Consider the following 22,276-nt stretch of genomic DNA (forward strand, 5'->3'; position numbering starts at 1 on the left):
CTGAAGATGGCACCTATATGGCAGTGTAGTAGGGTTTTGATGGGCTCATATTTAGCACCATAGATGTTGTGGTTAGGGTGCCTTATGGGTCTGGGTTCTCCTATCTATGATTCACTAGCCCATCCATCTGGCTACTTATTGTAAGACAGCTGTGTGATGCTGTACTAGAATTTCCCATACTAGGTACTGCTGTTCTAGAGACAGGTATGTACTCTTTCATTCAGATTTTTGGGGAGTGAGAGGGGATTAGTTACCACTGGAGGAGTGTGGGGGATTCATTACCTAATCCCTCCAGTGATTATCTGGTCTATTTGGGTACCTTTTTGGCACTTAAATGCTTCCAAAAGAGATCTAGTCCAAAACATCTAAGTTCTGTCAAGGACGTTTTGCAAAAGTTTGATTATCCTTGCAAAATCCCAAATCTAGCCTGCCCAAAGTGCGCCAATAACATGCCTAACAAGCCCCCTTGAACTCTTGATGTACGGTGGGTGAAAAGTCTCTCTAGATGTCCAAGAAAATGGTTTTCATTATCGGCACTTGGATGTCCTGGTGATTAGGATGTTCAACTGTTGTCTTGGGCAGTCTTTTTGGACGTTTTAGTTTTTTGATTATACCCCTAATAGTTTCCTAAAATACTTTGCCTCAAAATGCACTTTATTAACATTGTATACACAAACTAAACTCCTCTGGATTTGGGGCTCTCAGTCATGTTTATAACCTGCCGATCTAGCTAAGGCAAAATACCTACTTCCTGCATTGTAAGAGTCAGATATAGCTTTCTACATTTTTGAAAGGAATGATGTTTTCCCATTTGATACCATGCCAAAGACTGGAACCTGAGATGCATCATAATTTCAGCAATTCAAACATGAACCAGACTTCAGATTCAAATCTTGACTTGACAGCTATATTGTATCAGATGCAGCTTATCACTGTTACTAAAGTCATATGTTGAACTAGTTTAAAAATATAGGATTGCATTTAGGCAACCATGCATTTCATCCTTCTGAGTGACAGTGCCTCCTACTTATGGGAAAATTAAAATCTGATACAGGGGGCACGATGGGTGGACAAGGCAGTTTTTCTGTGTTTTGAAATAGGGGTACATGTATGTGTGAGAAGCTTGGAACAGAAAACAAGAAGCAGACCATATGAAGAAAAGTAGTTTTTAAAGCTCTCGGAAGTTAGTGCCCGACATGGCCACATTTCGCCAATAAGGTTGCGTCGGGGGCATGCAACTGAAACAATAAACAAAGCTTTAATAAAATCCAAACCAATAAATATACATATGAATAAAAGAGTACAATAAATAATGATTTAAAAAACATTAAAAGGATGGCTTACCCAACTGGTGACACACAACAGCTTCTACTAATAAAATGCTCAATCGGGAGGAGTGCAATGAACTTAACGGTAAAAGAACATCTAAAAAAGGTTGTTCAAACACAAGGTAAAGTACCTAAATACAACATGGTACAAACAGCGGCATCAGAAAGTTCAAAACAATGTAAATGGAATCCATGAAAAAACTACCATCAAGAAGTTTAAAAAGGATACTTACATAATCGTGGGTTTGTTACAACTGATAATCAAAAATGTGCCCACAACCAAACTTATATAAGGAATGCCTGTCATCATGAATAATAATTGGTTTAAAAACGGCAAGTAAAACATTCAAAACCACTCAAAATAAGGCAGAAACCTCTAAAACTCCATGACTCATGGCGCATTGCTCAGGCAAGAAAATATATGTAAAAGACCTGTGGTAGAATAAAAATACAAACACATTAAAATTGATTCTGAGATGTTTAAAAACCCATAACTACTAAATATGTGGGGGGGGGGGAAAAACAACTTAAAATGGGAAAAAATGAGCTTAAAAACACTTAAAACATGATGGAAAGCATGGATCTCATTAATATGCATGCCAGCGTCATTACTGATGCATTCCAACCACAGAAGAAACCTCAAAGTTTAAAAACATCCTCAAAACTTTGAGGTTTCTTCTGTGGTTGGAACGTTGTTTTCTGTATAAATGCCAGCTTTTAATTTCAAGAATTCTATCCAACATACAAATTTTTTTTTTGTTTAGATATATTTATTCAATTTTCAATATAATCAAGTATAACTTGTACAGAAAGGAAATTCAGCAAGAAAATAAATTCAGCAAGAAAACATTATAAAACATCAAACATCAAATAGAAGCTTAAATTTCAACTCAAATCCTCAAATAAAATCCAAGTTGGATGATAGGCGAAAATATAAAGAAAATTTAAATTACAAAAATATACTAGTTGACTAAGGTCAGTACACCCTTTCTTAAACTTAGCACTCATGTTCCATCTTTCTCCAAACACGAAGTTGAGAGAAAGGTTGTCAGTTGAGATGGCTCAAAGAAAACAAATTTATGTGAACGATAATTAATTACACATTTACATGGATGTCGCAAGTAAAATGTAGCCCCTAGAGCTATAACACCAGGTTTCTTTAGTAAGAATTCACGTCTCCTTCGCTGAGTCTCCTTAGCCAAATCTGGAAACATCTGTATTATACAACCTAAGAATTATTTTTGTTTATTTTTAAAGAAAAGTCTCAGCAACCAGTTTTTATCTGGTGTGAGAGCTACTGTTAAAAGTAAAGTTGCTGGAACCGCTAGTTCTTTATCAGATGTTTCCAAAATATTAAATATATTCATTGAGTCATGTCCCAAATTCTGTTGTTGTTGATCCTGTGTCTTATTTGGAAGGTAATAAACCTGTGTGAATGGAGGTAATGTTTCTTCAGTAAGCACCAATATTTCCATCAAATAGCGTTTTATCATTTCTCTAGGGGCTATCATAGGCACCCTGGGAAAGTTAATCAGTCTAAGGTTGTTATTCCGGGAAAAATTTTCCATTGCCTCCATCTTCCTTCTTAAGTTAGAATTATCTTTAATTAATGTCTCAGTAATTTGTTTAGAAACCTTTAATTCTTGGTAAACATTTTGTATTGAGGTCTTAGAGTCCTCAATTCCAATCTTCAAGTTTTTAATCTCAGTCTCATGATGATTGAATTTATTTTCAAGTTGTTGTAATTGTGGGTTTATGGACTTTGCCAAATTAGCCACAAGATCCCACAGGGAGTCTAATGTTACCTCCCGGGACTTCTCTATATGAAATGGGTGTAAATTAAATTTACTTAGCTCACCCACTGGCAATCCAGCTCTTCGAACGTCTTGTTGGGCTCCTGCTTCTCCCTTCGCTTCCTCCTCAGTCTCAACATTCGGGCTTCCCTGTAGCAACAAGGACCCCGGCAACACAGTTCCCCCTTCGATCTCCTTAGCCTCCGGGTGGAGGTAAACTCCAACATCCGGGCGTACCTCCGCTCGCGGTGAACTGGTGGACTGAGGGGTGGGGGAGGTGCTCTCACATCAGGGCTTAACGATGTTTCCAGCCCTATGGAGAACGGCACAGATTCGCCACCACTGCGCGTCTCCTGCAGGGAACTCCCCGATGGTGTCGGCGTTTCCTGCATTCTCCTCACCAGCTCTTCAATGTTGCCGAAGACGGCCGTCCTGGAGCACTGTGAGGCTATACCAGTGCTTCGTCCTCTCCTCTTCGGCATTTTAAAACCAGGTAATGTTCTTGCAGACAAGTAATTCCAAAGGGAGCCAGGGAGAATGAAACTTAGACCTCCTAGCTTTTGGCCATTTTGGATCTCTCTCCCCAACATACAAATTTTGTTGGTTTTCTGTTGTACTGGATGACTTTTACTGCAAATTTCACATATCCTAAGGCTATATACTTAAGTATATATAAACAACTTTTGGGAATGACATTACAAATCACCTGAAAAATGCAGGTGCTCCTTGACTCCCTTCGGGGACTTATATATTCAGACTCACTTGTATACCACCATTCTTTTGTTGAATGTGTTCCTTTGCAAAGGCTGTTTCATGATGCCTTGGTTTCTGAGGACAGAAGTGACATAGAGGGCTCAGCTGAGATTAGTAGATGATTAGAGGCAGTAAAACAAGGTTTTGATTCCTGCCAAAAAGCACTTTGCTTTTAAGTGCGACATAACAAAATTGAAGTTATAATGAAGTTTGTCTACATCCTGACCCATAAGTCACCCACAAAATCATGCTGCATCATCTCTGAAACCATAAGCATAAAGCTGCTGGGAGTACTGGTATATTTAGATCACACCAGGCCTAATCATTTGTAATAATTAGAAGAGACTTGGCTCCAAAAAGTCAAGTTATAAATGCTGGAAAGACAACATTAGATGTCAATATTGCATGGATGTCCAAATCTCAATTTTATAAAGACAGGATATGGACATCTAGAGCTACAGTATGTCCATATAATAAGGGGGTATGGTCTTGGCATGTTTTGGATGAGACTAGGGAGGGGCCAAAAGATGAATATCAACTTCGATTGCAGAAGGGGTAGGGAGGTCTATGTCCATAAAGATGGGTGTCCATATATACACCTGGTACTTGGCGAATCCAGGTTACAGAAAGGTGCTCCAATTGAGCAGTTCTCCACTGGAGGGAGTTAAGGAAGTCACAGTAGATATTTTTCCGTCCCTAGAGGGCTTACAATAAAAAAAAATATTACAAAGAGCTCCAGTGTTTGTGATTCTGAGCTGACTGCCCTAACAATCAGGCTTTTCCTCCGCATGGATGTTTGTGGCCATTTTGGGCTCCTTTTATGAAGGTGCGCTAGGGGCTTACCACGCGGAATAGTGCGCGCTAAATTGCCGCGTGCACTAGCCACTACTGCCTCCTTTTGAGCAGGTGGGAGATTTGCGCGCTAATCCGGTGCGTGCGATAAAACCGATAGTGCACCTTCATAAAAGGAGCCCTTTATATCTAGAAATATTCAAATAGGCAGAAAATCAATTCACAATATATCAAAATACTCTATATAAAAATACTCTTTATAGAAATGAACTGTCAGAAGGTGAGTTCAGAAACCATCTTCTTTAACTATTACTACTACTAATAGTACTAATCGTTTCTATAGCGCTGCTAGACATACGCAGCACTGTCCATTAAAACATTCAAAGAGACAGTCCCTGATCAGTAGAGCTTACAATCTAATCAAACAGACAAACAGGACAAGTAGGGGGTTAGGGAGTTTCTCAGGCATGGGTAATATACAAGCGGGTGGGGGGTTAGGAGTTATGAGGAGCCTCGAAAAGGTGGGCTTTTATTTATTTATTTATTCAATTTTCTATACCGTTCTCCCAGGGGAGCTCAGAACGGTGTCTGTCCCGGTGGGCTCACAGTCTGTCTAATATATCTGGGGCAATGGGGGAGCAGGTGACTTGCCCAGGGTCACAACGAACAGCATGCGACTCCATGCACAACCTCAGCTGCAGCTCCAACCACAGTGCTGCATTTTCATATACTGTATGATGACAGCCTGATAAACTTAGACAAGATGGCAAAACATAGCTAACAAAGCTTGATAAAACAACATGGTAAAAACATGACATGGTGAGACATAGCATGGCGAGCATGGTTTGGCAAAAAAGCATGGCAAACAGTTTTACAGAGTTTGACATACTGACTCAGGTGGGAATCAGATCAGAGTAGCAGGTAGTGAGTTTGGAGGAGGAAAGAAAATGTGTAGTTTCCTCCAGTGATTTCAGGAAAGGAAGGAAAGTCGGTGGGGGCTGGAAGGGGTTGGGAGAGGGAGAGCTGGAGGTGGTTTGGTTGAGAACTCAAGGTTAATCCTATGAACCTTGTCTGAGGGAAGAGTGATGGAGGGGTTGTAGGTGAGGGTACTTTGAATAGAGAGTTCAGTATGACAAAGAGATGACGAGGGTTGGAACCAAGAGAGGTGAGTCAAATAGTTATAATAATCTTGTTTGGCAAGTGAAAGAGCAGACTGGAAGGAAGTCAGAAGGAATTTGAAATGTATGAAGTCAACATGAGTGTGGGATTTGAGCCAAAGACATTTAGCAGACCTGGCATAGGAACATAAGTAGCGGATTTTAAAGGTCAGTCATGGCTGGGGTTTGGCACACTGTACATAATTTGTAGAGCGGGGGAAGCAAGGGTATCTAGAACAGAGGAGAGAATGGTATTATAGGCGGGGAAAGCTTCATTTACGGATTTGTGTAGCATAGTGTTTGACAGGAGGATAAGACAGCGGTTGAGAGTATGCAAGGTTGAGTCAATAGTCTGAAGATTCCTGAATGTATTGGCAGAGATTGGCTGGGTCTGTGGGGGGGGGGGGTAATGAATTGTGAAAGTTATCAGATGATGGTCAGAGAGGGGAAGAACTGTGGTGGAGAAGTTTGTGATGGAGCAGTTGGAGAAGAAGACACAATCAAGGTAGTGGCCATTCTGATGCATAAGGATAGTGGAGCATGGCTGAAGTTTGAATGAGGATGTTGAGCCTAAAATCATGAGTCTGAGGGATCATTAGTGTGGATGTTAAAGTCACCAACAATGAGGGAAAGAGATGAAGGCTCAAGAAAGAAGGAAAGCAAGGAGTCGGTGAGTAAGAAAGGAAGGGAGAGACTTATTAGGGGGATGGTATATAACTGCTATATGGAGGGGTAGCGAAGCAAATAGGCGGACTGAACAATCAGCAAACTCCTCATAGGTCCATTAATGGGCAAAAGCACCTTAACTTTTTAGCACTGATGTCCTAAAATAGTTTTATACACATTGCAAAGCACTCATCTCAAAAATTTGTTTCAAAAAATCATGTCCAGATAACCTCCCAGGTGATTGGTCAGTCAAAGAAGAGTTTTCCTGAACTCATCTTCTTTCAGTCTATTTCTATAAAGAGTGTTTTAATTAGGGAGTATTTTGATATGCTGTGAATTCATTTTATAATATGGACATTCCTTTGTTGACACTCAATCATCTGGTTCACTTGTTTTGCCGCCTGCATAATTTGGATGTTTCAGTTTGTAAAATGGGCGTTCATGCTGAAGATAACCAGCACTTGGATGTCCATTTCTCATGTATTTTAAAATAGGCTGTTTGCAGTAGATCCTGTTCTAAAACACATGAGAAATAGACATTTATATCTGATGTACAAACTTGGACATCCATTTTCTGATTTGAATGTCTTCTAAAATTCCACTTCACAAATATTCCAACCATTTTATGGCTTCTAATCAAGAGCCATTAATTTTTTTGAAGCCATTCATTTAAAATAAATAATCATCTTCATCATTACCACAGTAAGAGGGTTTATTCTTTAAAAATTTTTAGAATTTTGTTGTACTTAAGTATCTTGATTTTTAGAAGCACAATACATGTGATTACTCTTACATGTAATTGGAAAAGAGACATTGATTAGTGACATGTTTTGGTTTGATCTAATTTTTTGCTCATCTTTTTCAGTTTATGTACACGCTTGGCATTTGTCTCTTACTTGAATTAATAGGTGGAATTCTGGCCTTGGTCTTCAGACATCAGGTAAGGAAACCAGGTGTATGATATAGGCTTACATATGTGACTAATTATACATTATAACCTGCACAAAAGTAGTCAAAGATACATATCATAAAGAAACAGATTAGGGTTGGATCTAAGGACTAGGTAAACTGCAATGATTTAGTGAGCTTCAAAAAGATTAACTTGAAATCAATGATACATTTATTTTTTTACTGAGAATTCTTTTATATTTTTATGATGTCTTCATAGAAATGCATATAAATCTATAGGTACCCTGATATTTTTATGTTGGATATTTTAAGAAAATTAATGCTGTTGTATCGAAAAGTTGTACATGAGAAATCATGTTGAAGTATTTTGGGATCAGGCAGACTTGCTTGGAGGTATTGCTTATTTTCCATTCTGTTTGTTGTCTTATGATTTACTTTATTCCATTGAAATATATTCTTATGTAATGTTAATCTTATTATATACAAAACTGTTTTTTATCCAACATGACCATTAGCTAGTGGTATATGGTGGGATTCACAATAGAGGATTCAGTACCTGCACAGATATAAGAAACAGGAGACAGAGTGAAAGAGACAAAGATGTAAGGCAACAAGAATGAAATTGAATACCAGGAGTAAAGAGAATGACATGGGGACAAAGGTTGGCCCTTTTCCCACCCCATCCCCACAAACTTCAACTCCATTTGCACCCTGTTCCCACAATAGTACAAAATCTCATTCATACAAAAAGTGACCAATTGTCTTTTATCGAAAATGATGGAACTATTGTGGTGGAATTTGAGTTTATAGGGATGGGGTGAGGATGGGGACAACCTGGCTTATGGAGGGTAATTTTATAATAGGATGCCCAGGTTAAGAGGCCAAGTATCAAAAATCATACTTTAAATGCAGTTGTGGACATTTACACCTGATCAAGAGCAAGTACAAATGTTCATGTATAAAGTTTGCACATAAGTATGTTGATTAAAGTATTTTATATTCTGGCTGGTTCTAATACATCCAAGAAAGCTTCCTCCTCCTTCTTTCCAGCCGCACTTCTTTCTTCATAAAGCCACAGGCAGCAGCAGCAGCAGAGTATGGCCAGAGATCCAAGTATGTTGGTTGTGTGATTGCTACCAAAAGGTGTACGGCCACACAGCTTAGAGCAGGGATCTCAAAGTCCCTCCTTGAGGACCGCAATCTAGTCAGGTTTTCAGGATTTCCCCAATGAATATGCATTGAAAGCAGTGCATGCACATAGATCTCATGCATATTCATTGGGGAAATCCTGAAAACCCGACTGGATTGCGGCCCTCAAGATCCCTTTGAGATCCCTTTGAGATCCCTGGCTTAGAGGGAACATTGCTTTATTCCTTTTTACTTTTTATGTAATCAGTTTTCTATCTCCTTCTCTCATCCCCTAGCTTTCACAGTTCTTATCCTCCTATTCCCTTTTATCTGCTTCCCATTGCCACATTTCTACCCCTATGGAGAACTTGGAATACGAGGAACGACTTAAGAGACTGGGACTGTTCTCCCTTGAGAAAAGGAGACTGTGAGGGGATATGATCGAGACTTTCAAAATACTGAAAGGAATCGACAAAAGAGAGCAGGAAAAAAAAATTATTTACAATATTCAATGTGACACGGACAAGAGGACATGGACTGAAGCTAAGGGAGGACAAGTCCAGGACAAATATCAGGAAGTTCTGCTTCACGCAACGTGTGGTGGACACCTAGAATGCTCTCCCAGAGGAGGTTATTGCGGAATCCACCGTTCTAGGATTTAAAAGCAAACTAGATGCACATCTCCTTATGAGAGGCATAGAGGGATATGAGTGACTAAAATTAGGGGACTATACCCTAGTGACTAAAATTACGCCAGGTGTACACCTGGTTGGGCCTCCGTATGTGCGGATCGCCGGACTTGATGGACCAAAGGTCTGATCCGGAGATGGCAGTTCTTATGTTCTTATATGCTTTATTCTGCTCATCCATCTCCTTGACAACTCTCCTACATAGATCCACCATTTCTAGCATCCCCCCCTTGTCACTTACTCCACCCTTGTAACCCAGAATTTCCTTCCTCTTTCTTTCTCTCTCCCTCCAAGTCCAACATCTCTCCTTTCTGCCCTTCCACTCCCTCCTCCCAAGTCTGACATCTCTCCTCCCTCCCCCCTTCCGGCCTCCAGTCCATATCCCCTCTGCCTTTCCCTGTCCATCCCTCCTCTGCTCTCCCTGAGTCAACCATCTCTCCCTCCTCTTCCTGACTCCTCCCCCGAATCTCTTTCCCTTTCCCCATCTTGCCCTCTCCACCAAATCCATTTCTCCATCTCCCCATTTTGCCCCTCCACAACCATTTCTCCCTTTCTCCACCTCGGACCATTTCTCCCTCTGTCCCTTTCACTCCCTTCTACCATCTCTCCCTGACCCCTTGTGCCTTCCCCATGTCCATCTCTCCCTCTTGCTCCCTCTGTCCTCCTCCAAATCCATCTCTCACTGTCCCCCTTCTACTCCCCTCTGCCACTTCTCCTTGTCCTCCTTGCCATCCCCGTCCATTTCTTCCTGTCCCTCACAAATCTGACATGTTTCCCTACCTCCCTTACTCCATCCCTGAGTCTCGCATCTCTCCCTCCTTTCCTCATTTGAGTTGAACATCTTTCCCTTGTCCTACTCCCTCTCCCAAATCCTATATCACTCCCTCTCTACCTTCTAATCCTCCCTTGAATCTGAAATGTCTCAGGTGGGTCTTTATTTCTAGGTTACTCCAGTGGAAACAGCATCTTGTGGCCCAGCATACCTGCTGGTTGGCTCCCTCTGCTGTGTCCTTTCCCTGACATCTACTCCTTCCCTCCCTCCTCTCCCCACATGTCTACCTTAAATTTCTTGTAGAAGCACAGTGCTGCCCTGCCTCTGGCCCCGGTGTCTTCTCTCCACTGTGACCTGCCCTCTCTGACAACTTCTGTTTCTGCTGGGGACGGTGGCAGGGAGGTGCTGTGCTCTTACAAGGTAGACACACAGTGGGGGGAGAAGGAGTAGATGTCGAGGAAGGGACGCAGCAGAGAGAGAGCCGACCAGCAGGTAAGCTGGCTGGTAGCAAGTTGCTCCTCCCATGAGAGTGCACCTGCCTAGGTAAGGTACACCTCTGCAGCCTTGCATGAGCTGTTTCTTTCTCCGCAGAATCCCCATTGGGCCCTGTTACAATACTGGAAATTTTTAGGGAGGCCATGACCCCTGTGGCACCCCCCTCCCCCCCCATTCTGATGCCTATGCTCTACACTTCCCCCTCCTGATTTGCAGTTTTAGGACTCACAATTTCGATTATTTGCAATTTCCTAAAACTGGAATCACCCCCACCTCTCTCCTGCCTCCCAGACCTCCCCGGACCTTATCTGGTGGTCTAGCAGTCTTTCGGAACAGGAGTGATCTTCCTATGCTCCTGCCCCATGCAGAGCACTCATTCAAAATGGCTGCCGTGAGACAGCCCAAAAGTTATTAACGAATTATCAATATTTGCGGGCCAGCTCTGCCCCTAACCCCCGCAAATATTGAGGGAAGAGTGTACATTACTATTCCCTGTTATGTTTTATTATGTATGTAAACTTGTATACCATTCTGAGCTCTTCTGACAGGACGGGAAAAATAAATAAATACTTAATATACAGCAAAATGAGTATTCTGAGTTTTGAATATTGCTTTCTTTTTAGACCATGGACTTTTTTAATAATAATATTCGGAAGGGCATTGAAAATTACTATGACGATTTGGATTTCAAGAACATCATGGATTTTGTTCAAAAGCAGGTTTGTTTTCTTCCTTCAGAGTATGTTTTTTTAATCTATGTAATTTTCTGTAAACTCTTTGCATTTGCTTATTGTTTTTATCTTCTTTAGTTGCAATAACTGGCGCAATAAAAAGAGCATTCCTGCTGGAAGCCAGGGTCTTCTACTGGCATTTCTGCCAATGATGGAGATTACTAAGGAGGGACAACATAGGGTTTTATTTTGACTTTTACTTTCATTTTGATACACAGTTGCCCCATAGGACAGAGATATGAGGAAATGCTTAGCATAAAAAATTCAATGGTTTTCCTTCTGGTGTTAACTTTATAATTATAGGGATGATTTTCCTTTCAGTCACAGAGGCACAAGGAATATTGATATTTGTAATATTGGTCTTTGAAATAACATAATATAACATTTGTTTACTGCATTACCCTTCAGATCTATGCAGTTTACAAAATGGAAAACTGCTACAAATACAGAATGAAATTCAGTCTTTCAAAAATTTCCTAAATAAATAAGTCTTTAACAATTTCCTAAAGTTTAGATATGATGTAGATGTAAAAAATAACTGAAAGTCTGCATCCTAAATAGCAGCTTGAAATGACAGTAATCGGTTGTGATATCTTTTATAGTGGCAGCCTTTGGGCAATGGAAAATCAAAAAGTGTAGCTATTCGAATGAAACATCTGTGATGAGAGAAAATTAATTAAGAACATAAAAATTGCCACTGCTAGGTCAGACCAGTGGTCCATCGTGCCCCAGATTCCGCTCACGCGGCGGCCCTCTGGTCAAAGACCAGTGCTCTAACTGAGACCAGCCCTACCTCAATTGATCTTCTAAATAGGCTGGAGCCATACCAGATATCACTGTATAGCACAGTCTCCTTCAGAGACATCAAAAACAAAAGCGTCAGGAAAAGAATGTTATCGGTGATGGCTCCGAGGTGGTGGAATGCCCTCCCGAAGGAGCTAAAACTAAAAAAAGATACCGGAAAGTACAAGAAAGGGATAAAGACCAGAATTTAGTCTGGTCTGGATTTAACTTCAATTTGAAATCATTCATTCAGTTATCAACCAACAAAATCACTGAAGATATAAACTGAGTGACTGCAGATAATTGAGAGATTAAAGGGATTGTGATAGTTATATCATCAGTATAACTATATACTAGATGCGGACTGGAAAGTTCCATCTGCGGAATCGGAAAGAAGTAGGGGGATTGTGGATGCCTTTCTAGAGGCTCTGCTCAGATAAATGGTGAAGGAACACACAAGGGAAAAGTGATACTAGATCTGGCTCTCACAAATGGGGAGAGTATCTCTAATATTTGAGTGAGTGCCCACCTGGGAAGTAGCAATCATCAAATGATTTGGTTTTATATAACAGCTAAAGTGGAGGGCAGCCACACAAAACTCAAAGTCCTAGATTTCAAATGTATGGACTTTAGTAAAGGTATAAGGCTGAAAACTTTATATAGTAAATCTTATTACAATTAGTAAAACAGTGGAACGACCTACCATAGAACATTCATGTTCATCATATTTCAGTTTCATAAATTTATTTATTTATTTATTACAAGTTATACAACAAAGTCATGAAAATCCAGAACCATCACCATAGACATTTACAAAAGAGGAAAATAAAATCATTCAGTGATCTAACCCATTTTATCTGGCCAACAGTACCTTCCTTAGCAACATAAATTTAGTATAAGGAGAAAACAACTAAGCAGGCAAAATGTGGCATCTACTTCTATATTTTCCATCAATTATCCTCCCTTGTTGGAAATTAACCAAAATTATAAGTCTAAGATTTAGTTTGAAGCGGTTTATGTTTCAGAAAACCTTCTAACTGGACTGGATCTAATAAGATATACTTATCACTTACATATGAGATAAAGCATTGACAGGTAAATTTTCCTAATTGATTTTCACACACATCCTGGGAAGGGGGGGGGGGGGAAATGTACTTTGTATTATTATTTGTTTGGATATAAGTGCTGTTTCATGTACTAATTGATTGTATATTCTTTGTATTTGATTTTTAAATTAATAAAGAATTAATTTAAAAAAATTAAAAAAAGAAGAGTCAGCAGCAAAAAGAACACCCCAACAAGTACCACAGGAAGCAGGATAGATCCAAAAGAAAACAAAAAAACTGTGGATACAGTGTACTCGTCAAAGTTTATTGTAGTGTTTCCTCATTAGTAATCCAAATGGTGCAGGTAGTATTGGTGCAGACCTATCTCTGTGGTTAACTACACTGCCCACTAGGCTACTCTAGGAACCTGCTTGCTTCTCTACTCGGACTGACCATAACATCTGAAGTGGTCATACAGGCAGGTATGTACTGTTTCATTCACATTAGAGAATGACACAGAGACAAATTTTTCCCCGTCCCCGCGGGAGCTCATTTTCTCGCCCCATCCCCATGAGTTCTTTTCCTATCCCTGCCCCATTCCTGAAAGCTCTGTCCTCATCTGCACAAGCCTCAAACACTTTAAAATCATAAGTAGCAACATTCTAGAGCTCAGATTGTGATGTCATAATGCCTCATTCCACCAATGCCTAAGCTCCGTCCTCATCTGCACAAGCCTCAAACACTTTAAAATCATAAGTAGCAACATTCTAGAGCTCAGATTGTGATGTCATAATGCCTCATTCCACCAATGCCTAAGCTCCGTCCTCATCTGCACAAGCCTCAAACACTTTAAAATCATAAGTAGCAACATTCTAGAGCTCAGATTGTGATGTCATAATGCCTCATTCCACCAATGCCTAAGCTCCGTCCTCATCTGCACAAGCCTCAAACACTTTAAAATCATAAGTAGCAACATTCTAGAGCTCAGATTGCGATGTTATAATGCCTCATTCCACCAATGCCTAAGCTCCGTCCTCATCTGCACAAGCCTCAAACACTTTAAAATCATAAGTGTTCGAGGTTTGTGCAGTTAAGGCAGAGCTTACAGGAATGGGGTAGGGACAGGGACAGCGACAAATGGGGAAGGGACGGGGAAATTGAATTCCTGTGTGGACGGGGACAAATCTAATTCATATCTTTGGGGGTGGGAGGGGGGTCAGTGACCATGGGGGGAAAATAAGGGGTCATGCCTTCATCCATCCAATGGTCATCCGGTCAGTTTGGGCAATATTTTGGCACACTTTCTTTGTTAAAACAGATCTAGTTCCAAACGTTAAAAACTGTACCCTGGACATTTTCTAAAATGTATGATTATTGCAGAAAAACATTCAAATCATAAGCCCACCCTAGTCCCACCCAAACCACGCCTTCAACACTCCCCCTTCAGATTTAGACGCACTGCAGACAACCACCATAGAAATCCGTCTAGATAATGGGTTTTGAAAACAGCAAATTGGAAGGGTTTGGCGAGAGAAACCTCTATCTGCCCCTTTATGCCATATTTTGGACATTTTTCTTTTTCCAAAATGAGCCCCATACCAGTGTTATTTGTATACCTGAGACATTTTTTAGCAACTGTAATATGTTTAATACTTTATTTCTTTGTTTCAGTTCAAGTGTTGTGGTGGTGCGGATTTTAAAGACTGGGACAAAAATGCATATCATAAATGTTCTAGCCCAGGTCCATTAGCTTGTGGTGTGCCTTACACTTGTTGTATCAGCAATAAGGTATGTGTGATTAATCTACAGTAATAAATTCTCCTTGCATCTAAACAAACTTAAGGAAAATTGAGGAATGGACGAAACTTAATACTATCTCTTTCATAATATCCTGAGATTTATGTTTTTTTTGGGGAGGAAAGAGAGCTTTATCTGCACCTTCCAGAAGTGAAGATGGTTTAACTTCTGCAGGGGGACTGTCAATCATTTTGGCCCCCTTTTACTAAACCGCACTAGCGTTTTTTAGCGCCGGGAGCCGCACTGATCACTGCGCGCTGCTCCTGATGCTCATAGAAACTCTATGAGCATTGAGAGCAGCGCAGGGCATGCAGTGCGGCTCCCGATGCTAAAAACCGCTAGTGCAGTTTAATAAAAGGGGGTCTTTATTAGTATAACTGTCCATTGAAATCTTCCTGATTTAACAACCTTTGTAGTGTTATGAGCAGAAAAATATACCTTTTCTGAGGGCTTACTTGATGTAGACAAAATTTCCTCCAGTCTGTCCATATTTTGGTGACGATGATGATGATTAGTTATTAATTAATTAATTAATTAATTAACTTATAGCCCGCTATTCTGATATGGACAGTGGACTACAATGTAGCATACAATTGCAATAGCAGATTTTCAGGTGCAGCTGTCAAGAAAATGAATAAATCCCAGGGTCATGAGTGGCTTACAAAAAAAAAAAAGCAATGTCCACTAAAGGACTGGGGTCAACTGCTCTGCCCTGTGTGCCCCAAGGCTGAGAAAAAGTGGTGGCAGAAATGGGCTTCAGAGAGGACTGTTGAGCTTGTAGATAAGAGAATGCCAGACCCTTGGTTTCCCTCTCCTTTCCCTTAGTAAGGGTTGGCCAACTAACAAAAAAAAATAGAATTTCTTATCAGAAGCAGAAGGTCTCTTTTTGACTAAGATCAAAGGAAAATGTCTCTCTTAACAAGCTGAGGATGGCCCATCTTGAACTTTTCACTGAGATTGTGATCTTGTGCATTAGGGAAAGAGGTAGGATGAATATTTTGCCACCCTGCTGCACTGGGAAGACAAAATTGCGTTCGCTGTGGCCAAACTAAGAGGATTAAACTTTATGTAAAATAAATCAAAAAGCATGCCTGCTTTAAATTCACAGAGTTGCTACATTATGGTGTATTCTGTGACTTAAGGGGCAGTTTTACTAAAGTATGCTGTGTAGTTAGCATATGGGTGCAGTAACTATTACTGCACCATTACTAATAAGGTGGCATGGTAACACATAGTAATTCATGCACTAAGGCCCGATTCTACGAATGGTGTCTTTTTTTGAGTTCAAAACTGTTTATTAAGTTTTCATAGTACAAAAAGGAACAAAGGTGAATACAAAATACAAAATTCAGGGTTCAAATTATATCAATAACCAAAATACACTGATGAATTGAAATTTAGAAATAACTATACACTAGTATATTGTCAACAAGTAGCGGGCACAGACAACTTGCTCATGCCCAGGAGCAGGACTAAAGAGGAGAGCAATTAGTGGATCAGGGAAGGGAAGCAGATGTATAGAAGCAGTTAAATGCAAGGGTTAGACATTACAATAGAGGAGGAGATGCTGCCAAACAGCAAGGTATCTAGTCATAGAATTAGATCTATGACTAGATACGAATGGTGTCTTAACTCCTAAACACCATTCGGCAATGCTATCAATCATCCGCTAGGTGTCATCTATAGAATTGCGCATAGTTATGTTTAAGTGTTATTATGCTGCTAAGCGTTGCATCTTTAGGTGAACTTCCATTTAGGCTAGGGTTTTCGAGGTCTAAATGAGTGCACCTAAGTCAATCCACATCCAAATTCTACCCTGAATCTGCCCCTAACCACACCTGCTTGCCATTCGGTGCCTCATTGTAGATGCCTACCAGAAAATTTATTTTTATTCATTTTTAATTTTGTCTTAATGGCACTTTCAATTATCAGTGCCGATTAAACCAATTTTTTAAAAATTAAGGGCCTCTTCTATCAAACTGCACTAGCAGTTTGTAGCGCAGTGAGCCGCGCTGCTCCCGACGCTCATAGAGTTCCTATGAGCATCGGGAGCAGCGCCCGCCATTCAGCGCGGCTCTCTGCGCTACAAACTGCTTGTGCAGTTTGATAGAAGAGGCCCCAAGTTTTACCGGAAAATTTATTTTTATTCATTTTTAATTTGGTTTTAATGGCACTTTCAATTAACAATGCTGATTAAACCAATTTTATAAATTTAAGTTAAGTACCTAGATTGGCTAGATTTCTTTTATAGAATCAGGGTGAAACTGCATAGCCTATTATGGTACTTTACTGGATATTGTCACTGTTGCAGTTAGCACAGATCTGCTTATTACAGGGGTGGAATACTGTGCCCTTTCAATGTCAAAAAATGGAAACCCCCCCTAAAAAAACCCAACAAACCCCCACAAAAATCCACACTTAAGAAAACTCACAGGAGATTTCACATAGCAGATTAAAGCATCTGGCATAGATACCTAGCACAGAGCATCAAATATCCGGCAATGTAAGAGCCAGGGGCTGTTAGGCACCTCCAAGCAAGATCAAAATGGATATATAGTCAGTATAACACAGTATCATACAGATTACATATAGATGAATCATTTCTCTCACACTTCCCATTAAATATTAACCTTTTAGATTAAATTCCTGATAAAGATCCATCCCAACCTTGGACAAATACAAATAATGAAAGATATTATTTGTCTGAATACAAATAGGTATTAAGCTTTAACATAAATAATAGAAGAAGCAATGTAAATCGGAGATCAAGTGTTTATTTCAGTAGGGATTTAACACATTTATATTTGAATTAAAATCACTATTCAACTGAATACAAATAATGTGTTTGAGGCATTATTCAGGTTAAATCGAATCAAACACAAATATTCAGTATAGCCCTACCTACCACAATTTTAATAAAATATGCATTTCATTGTACTTTTGGCAAATGTTCCATATATAAAATAAAGATGACACAAAAATGTGAAATTTTTTTTATTTTCAATTTTTATGTTAATTTTTTTTCCTTTTTTTTTAGACTGCTGTCATGAACACTTTATGTGGCTATAAAACTATTGACCAAGAGGTAATTTTTTCAAATCTTTATGCTAATTGTAAAATATTTATATTGCAGAATGCTTCTAAAACAGTGGTTCCCAACCCTGTCCTGGGGACCCCCCAGCCAGTCGGGTTTTCAAGATATCCCTAATGAATATGCTTGAGAGAGATATTTGCTTATAATGGTATTGACAGGTATGGAAATCTCTCTCATGCTTATTCATTAGGGATGTCTTGAAAACCCAACTGGCTGGGGGTCCCCAGGACAGGATTGGGAACCACTGTTCTAAAAGTACATAAGAACATAAGTATTGCCATACTGGGACAATCCAAAGGTCCATCAAGTCCAGTATCCTATTTCTAATAGTGGCCAATCCAGGTCGCAAGTACCTGACAAGATCCCAAAAGAATAAAACCAATTTTATACTGCTTATTCTCAAATGATTATGGGAATTAGATTATTTCATCTTATATAAGAGCTTTAAAGGTGTAAGTAATTTACACTGCAAATTCACATTGTTCCATATAAGAGTCTCAAAAACATATTGAGAAACCTAAGGTGTGGGTTTCAACGTTAGAAATGGTTTGAATGATAGACTGCTCAACAGAGTCATTCCAAGAAGAGAAGATTTTATCGGTGAGATCATTTGTTCTATTTACTGTCTTTATGAGCAATTATTGTAGATGGATTAATAGGAAAGGTTGGTCTTTTTGCAGATATGCAACATAGGGCTCTTTTTACAAAGGTGCACTACGGGTTTTACTGCACGCACCGGATTAGCGCACACTAGCCAAAAATCTACCGCCTGCTCAAAAGGAGGCGGTAGCGGCTAGCGCAGGCGGCATTTTAGCGCATGCTATTCCACGCATGGAAGGAAGGTACATGTTTTGAGATGTATCCTAGAGATATTAGTATTGGTAAATTCAGCCTGGCTTGAGCATTGGGGTGTGTGTGTTGGGGTGGGGGAGGGGGTCTAGGATGAGAGAGAACAGGCTGCTTTAGACATCTGAGAATTTCTGCAGATCATTTTAAAGATCAACTCAAATATGTTTAAGCAAAGGAATGTCTAAAGAGTTTGAAGGTTTTCTGGTAGAAAAATGAATATCAAATATTTGCTAACCGCACTCAAGACTTGAACCCCTGATGTATGGAAGATAAAAGTAGTGCCTTAAGGCATAGATCTATAGAGGGAACTTCATTTAGAGTTTGGTAACAGAGCCTCTACAGACTAAGCAGATGAGAAATGGCTTCTTGTCAAAGCTTTGAGAAGTAAAGGAAATGATTAAAAGTCAGTGCAGCTGTATTTGCCCAAACCACACCCAAAGCACACCCAATCAGATTTGAAAGTTTTCTGGTGGGAAGTCCTAACGGTGCCTATGACGTCAAGATGCCACTTAGGCATTCTTAGTATAAGAAGGTCCATCAGAGCAGCGTTTTCTCTTTTAGGACTCCCATTCTGTGTTATTGCTTATGCTGATTTCTGAGACTTTTCTTTTCTTATCTTTTATCCTTTTCGTTCCTTTATCTGCCACAATTCTCTCCATTTCACAGGACCATTAGCAGCTATAGTAATTTGAAATTTTGATGTCTTTCTAACCTTTTTCATCTTTCCAGGTGAATATGCTGCACATATGCAAGGAACTCCTTGCTAGCAGCTCAGATAACAAATCCAGGTGAGAATGATATATTGCTGGCTACTTAGGTGTCTTTATTAGATAAAAGCTCAGGCAGAACTGATTTCTTCTTTTGGACTCCCATTCTGTGTTATTGCTTATGGTGATTCTCCATTAACTTTTTTCCCCCTGATATCTGCCACAACTCTCTCCATTCCACAGGGTCATTAGCAGGTCTGAGAATTAGTGATGATAAAAATTGGTTCCAGGAGTGTTGGCTGTTTGAAACTTTGGTGCCAGGAAAATGGATATGCAAGTTACATGAATATGTGGAACCTATAGCAGTGCTTTTCCTCATAGAGCTAAAGGTAAATCTTTTTAGAGTCATAATTGTTAGACATTCTTATTATAAAAAGGGAAGTGTTTGTGCTTCTGTTCATTCTAGCTGTTATTCTGAGACTGTGCTGTGACATATTCTTCCAAGACTTCTGCTTTTTATTTTTGCCACAGATGTCTAACATTTTCCCCCTTTTCTCCCGATTTCAGGTTCCCAGAGTGGCTAATGACTCCCCTTGTGTTTCCCAGAGGCCAGAGCAGGTCTGTTGAATCTGGGTTCAGCACACCAGCTTGCATCTGGCCAAAGCTCAAATACCAAAACAGAAAAAATAGGTGAGAATGATGTACTGCAACCTTTGTTTGCCCTTGTGATGAATTATATACATTTTCACAATACTAAAATGTTTCACACTTTTTTGTTTCCTTCAGAAGGGTGTAGTTAGTGATGATTTTCCAAGAGAACAGTAAATTGGTGAGTTTTAGGTTCTCTTTTACAAAGGTGCACTAAATCAATGCATGCGCTAACTGTTAACGCGTCCGTAGGACAACATGCACGCGTTAACATTTACCATATGCTTAAAGTGGTACCGATTACGGTGCCATTAGAGTGTGCTAAATGTTAACGCTTGCGTGTTATCCTATGGGTACCTTAGCAGTTAGCACATGCGTTGATTTAGCGCACCTTTGCAAAACAGAGCCTAAAACTCACCAATAAATTCTTAATTTGTCTCAATCCATATTCTTTTTTCTTCAGCCTGCCTTCTCCTATCAGGAGCAGATTATGGGACCTTAACAATTCTACCACAATAACCACTTGGACCTAGAAGTGCCTTACTCTGCATATCTGTCATCCATCTCATCGAACTGCAGTTGGCTGATATTACACTTGCATGCTGCTTTCCTAGACTATGCAATAAAAATCTTAAACCATTTTTCAAATTGTGCTTATTTACATTGAGTAGCAGCCGGGCATTAGTGTTTCCTTAATAAGCACCACTTCAGCTACTTCGTCACATTGACCTTTGTCTTATCTAGGCCCAGGCCCAGGCTGCAAAGGAGAGAAGTGGGGAGGCCCTTAGGGGGTGACAAACAGGGTAGCTGGCATGTCTCCTGCCTCACAGCCTGCAACCAGCATAATATTTGAGAAAATGAGATTATATGAGAGCTGGAGAGGATGAAAAGGTGCAACGAGGTACCTTAACTTGGTGAGCCAGAAATGGCTTCTTTCAGTCAGGGGAGAGGTTTCCTACCCCGACATCTTGAGATATGCTTAACTGCAGCCATTACAGTGTGCTTCCGGCGCTCCACTAGGGAGCCGCAAGCACGCCATAGCTACTGCCATAACGATGCCTAAACGGAACAGTATAATCAAACCTGAATTGCTATGATTTTATGGCTTATTGTGTAGCACAGTGGTTAGAATGAAGGTTGGGGTGTCAGCCTGGTCTGGGTTTGACTCCCTCATGTACTTCAGCTAACACAATACTCATTTTAATAAAAATTACAAGCTACAGACCAATCAAATCTAATTTTCATCTCAAACAGCACAACATTAACAATACTAGAAGCAATCTATTCCAAAAGTGGAGTTTGCATTTAATAAAAACAGCAGTATTTGACTCCATGTCGCATTCATTGAACCATACTTGAGATTCTGGCTTTTGGGACAATGAAAACAGTGCTTTAAGCCATTGAGCTACCAGTCTTTTGTCTCAGCTAACTGTGATATGATAGCTAAGCAGATGATACATAGTGTCTCATGCCCGATCCCAGTTCCGGCCTTGTGCCAATGAAGAACCTCAGAAACCGCCCAGTGAAATTAGTCAGGGCTGATCAGTATGTCCCTGCAGGGCAGGAACAAGGCCAGGAAGCGCAGGCTGTGTTCAGGCAGGGCTTAGAACATAGCCCTGTGAAAACAGGTTTGGCCCCTTTAAATCCACCATCTTGTAAACTGCTGACCAAGCAGAGTAGAAGGCAGCCTCAGGTGCAAAGAGCCTTTCCCCCAAGTAGGGCTGGGCGTGGCACAGCAACACTGGAACAGTTAGAATGCTGACTGTCTCGGAGAGGAAGGGAGGCCAGGGAAGTTCCCATGTGGAAGGAACCTCCACCAGCCCAGGAAACCACAAATGTGGAAATGATTAACCCGGAGGCAGAGGAACAAACACAGAAGAACCAGGTATTGGAAGACATGGAATGGAGTGTTCTGCCAGAACCTGCTTTACCAGAAGCCATGGAAGTGAGTTGATCTGACTGTGTGTTTGACTTGCAAAGTTGTTGAGTTTTTGTTTTGTGTTGGCTGTCTCTTTGCGGGGACAATGCTGAAGAACAGTTCAGCAACATTGATGATGCATTTTTGAGTGCTGTGAAAACCCTGAAGGTTGGGTGCCGGTTTGCCTGACATCCAAGTAGTGTGTTTATGGGTTATTTTTT

At 40.2% G+C, this 22,276-nt stretch overlaps 1 protein-coding gene across 1 annotated transcript in view; it reads left to right on the forward strand.

The window, feature by feature from the left end:
• The window catches only part of TSPAN15 (tetraspanin 15), a 56,535-nt gene that overhangs the window by 12,229 nt on the left and 22,030 nt on the right, over window positions 1–22,276 (forward strand). The window contains exons 3-6 of the mRNA XM_033942730.1: window positions 7,355–7,429; window positions 11,106–11,201; window positions 14,714–14,830; window positions 17,877–17,924. Coding sequence (XP_033798621.1) covers window positions 7,355–7,429; window positions 11,106–11,201; window positions 14,714–14,830; window positions 17,877–17,924 — 336 coding nt within the window. The remainder of the gene's footprint in view (window positions 1–7,354; window positions 7,430–11,105; window positions 11,202–14,713; window positions 14,831–17,876; window positions 17,925–22,276) is intronic.

Source organism: Geotrypetes seraphini, chromosome 4 (assembly GCF_902459505.1).
Source record: "Geotrypetes seraphini chromosome 4, aGeoSer1.1, whole genome shotgun sequence".
Taxonomy (NCBI): Eukaryota; Metazoa; Chordata; class Amphibia; order Gymnophiona; family Dermophiidae; genus Geotrypetes; species Geotrypetes seraphini.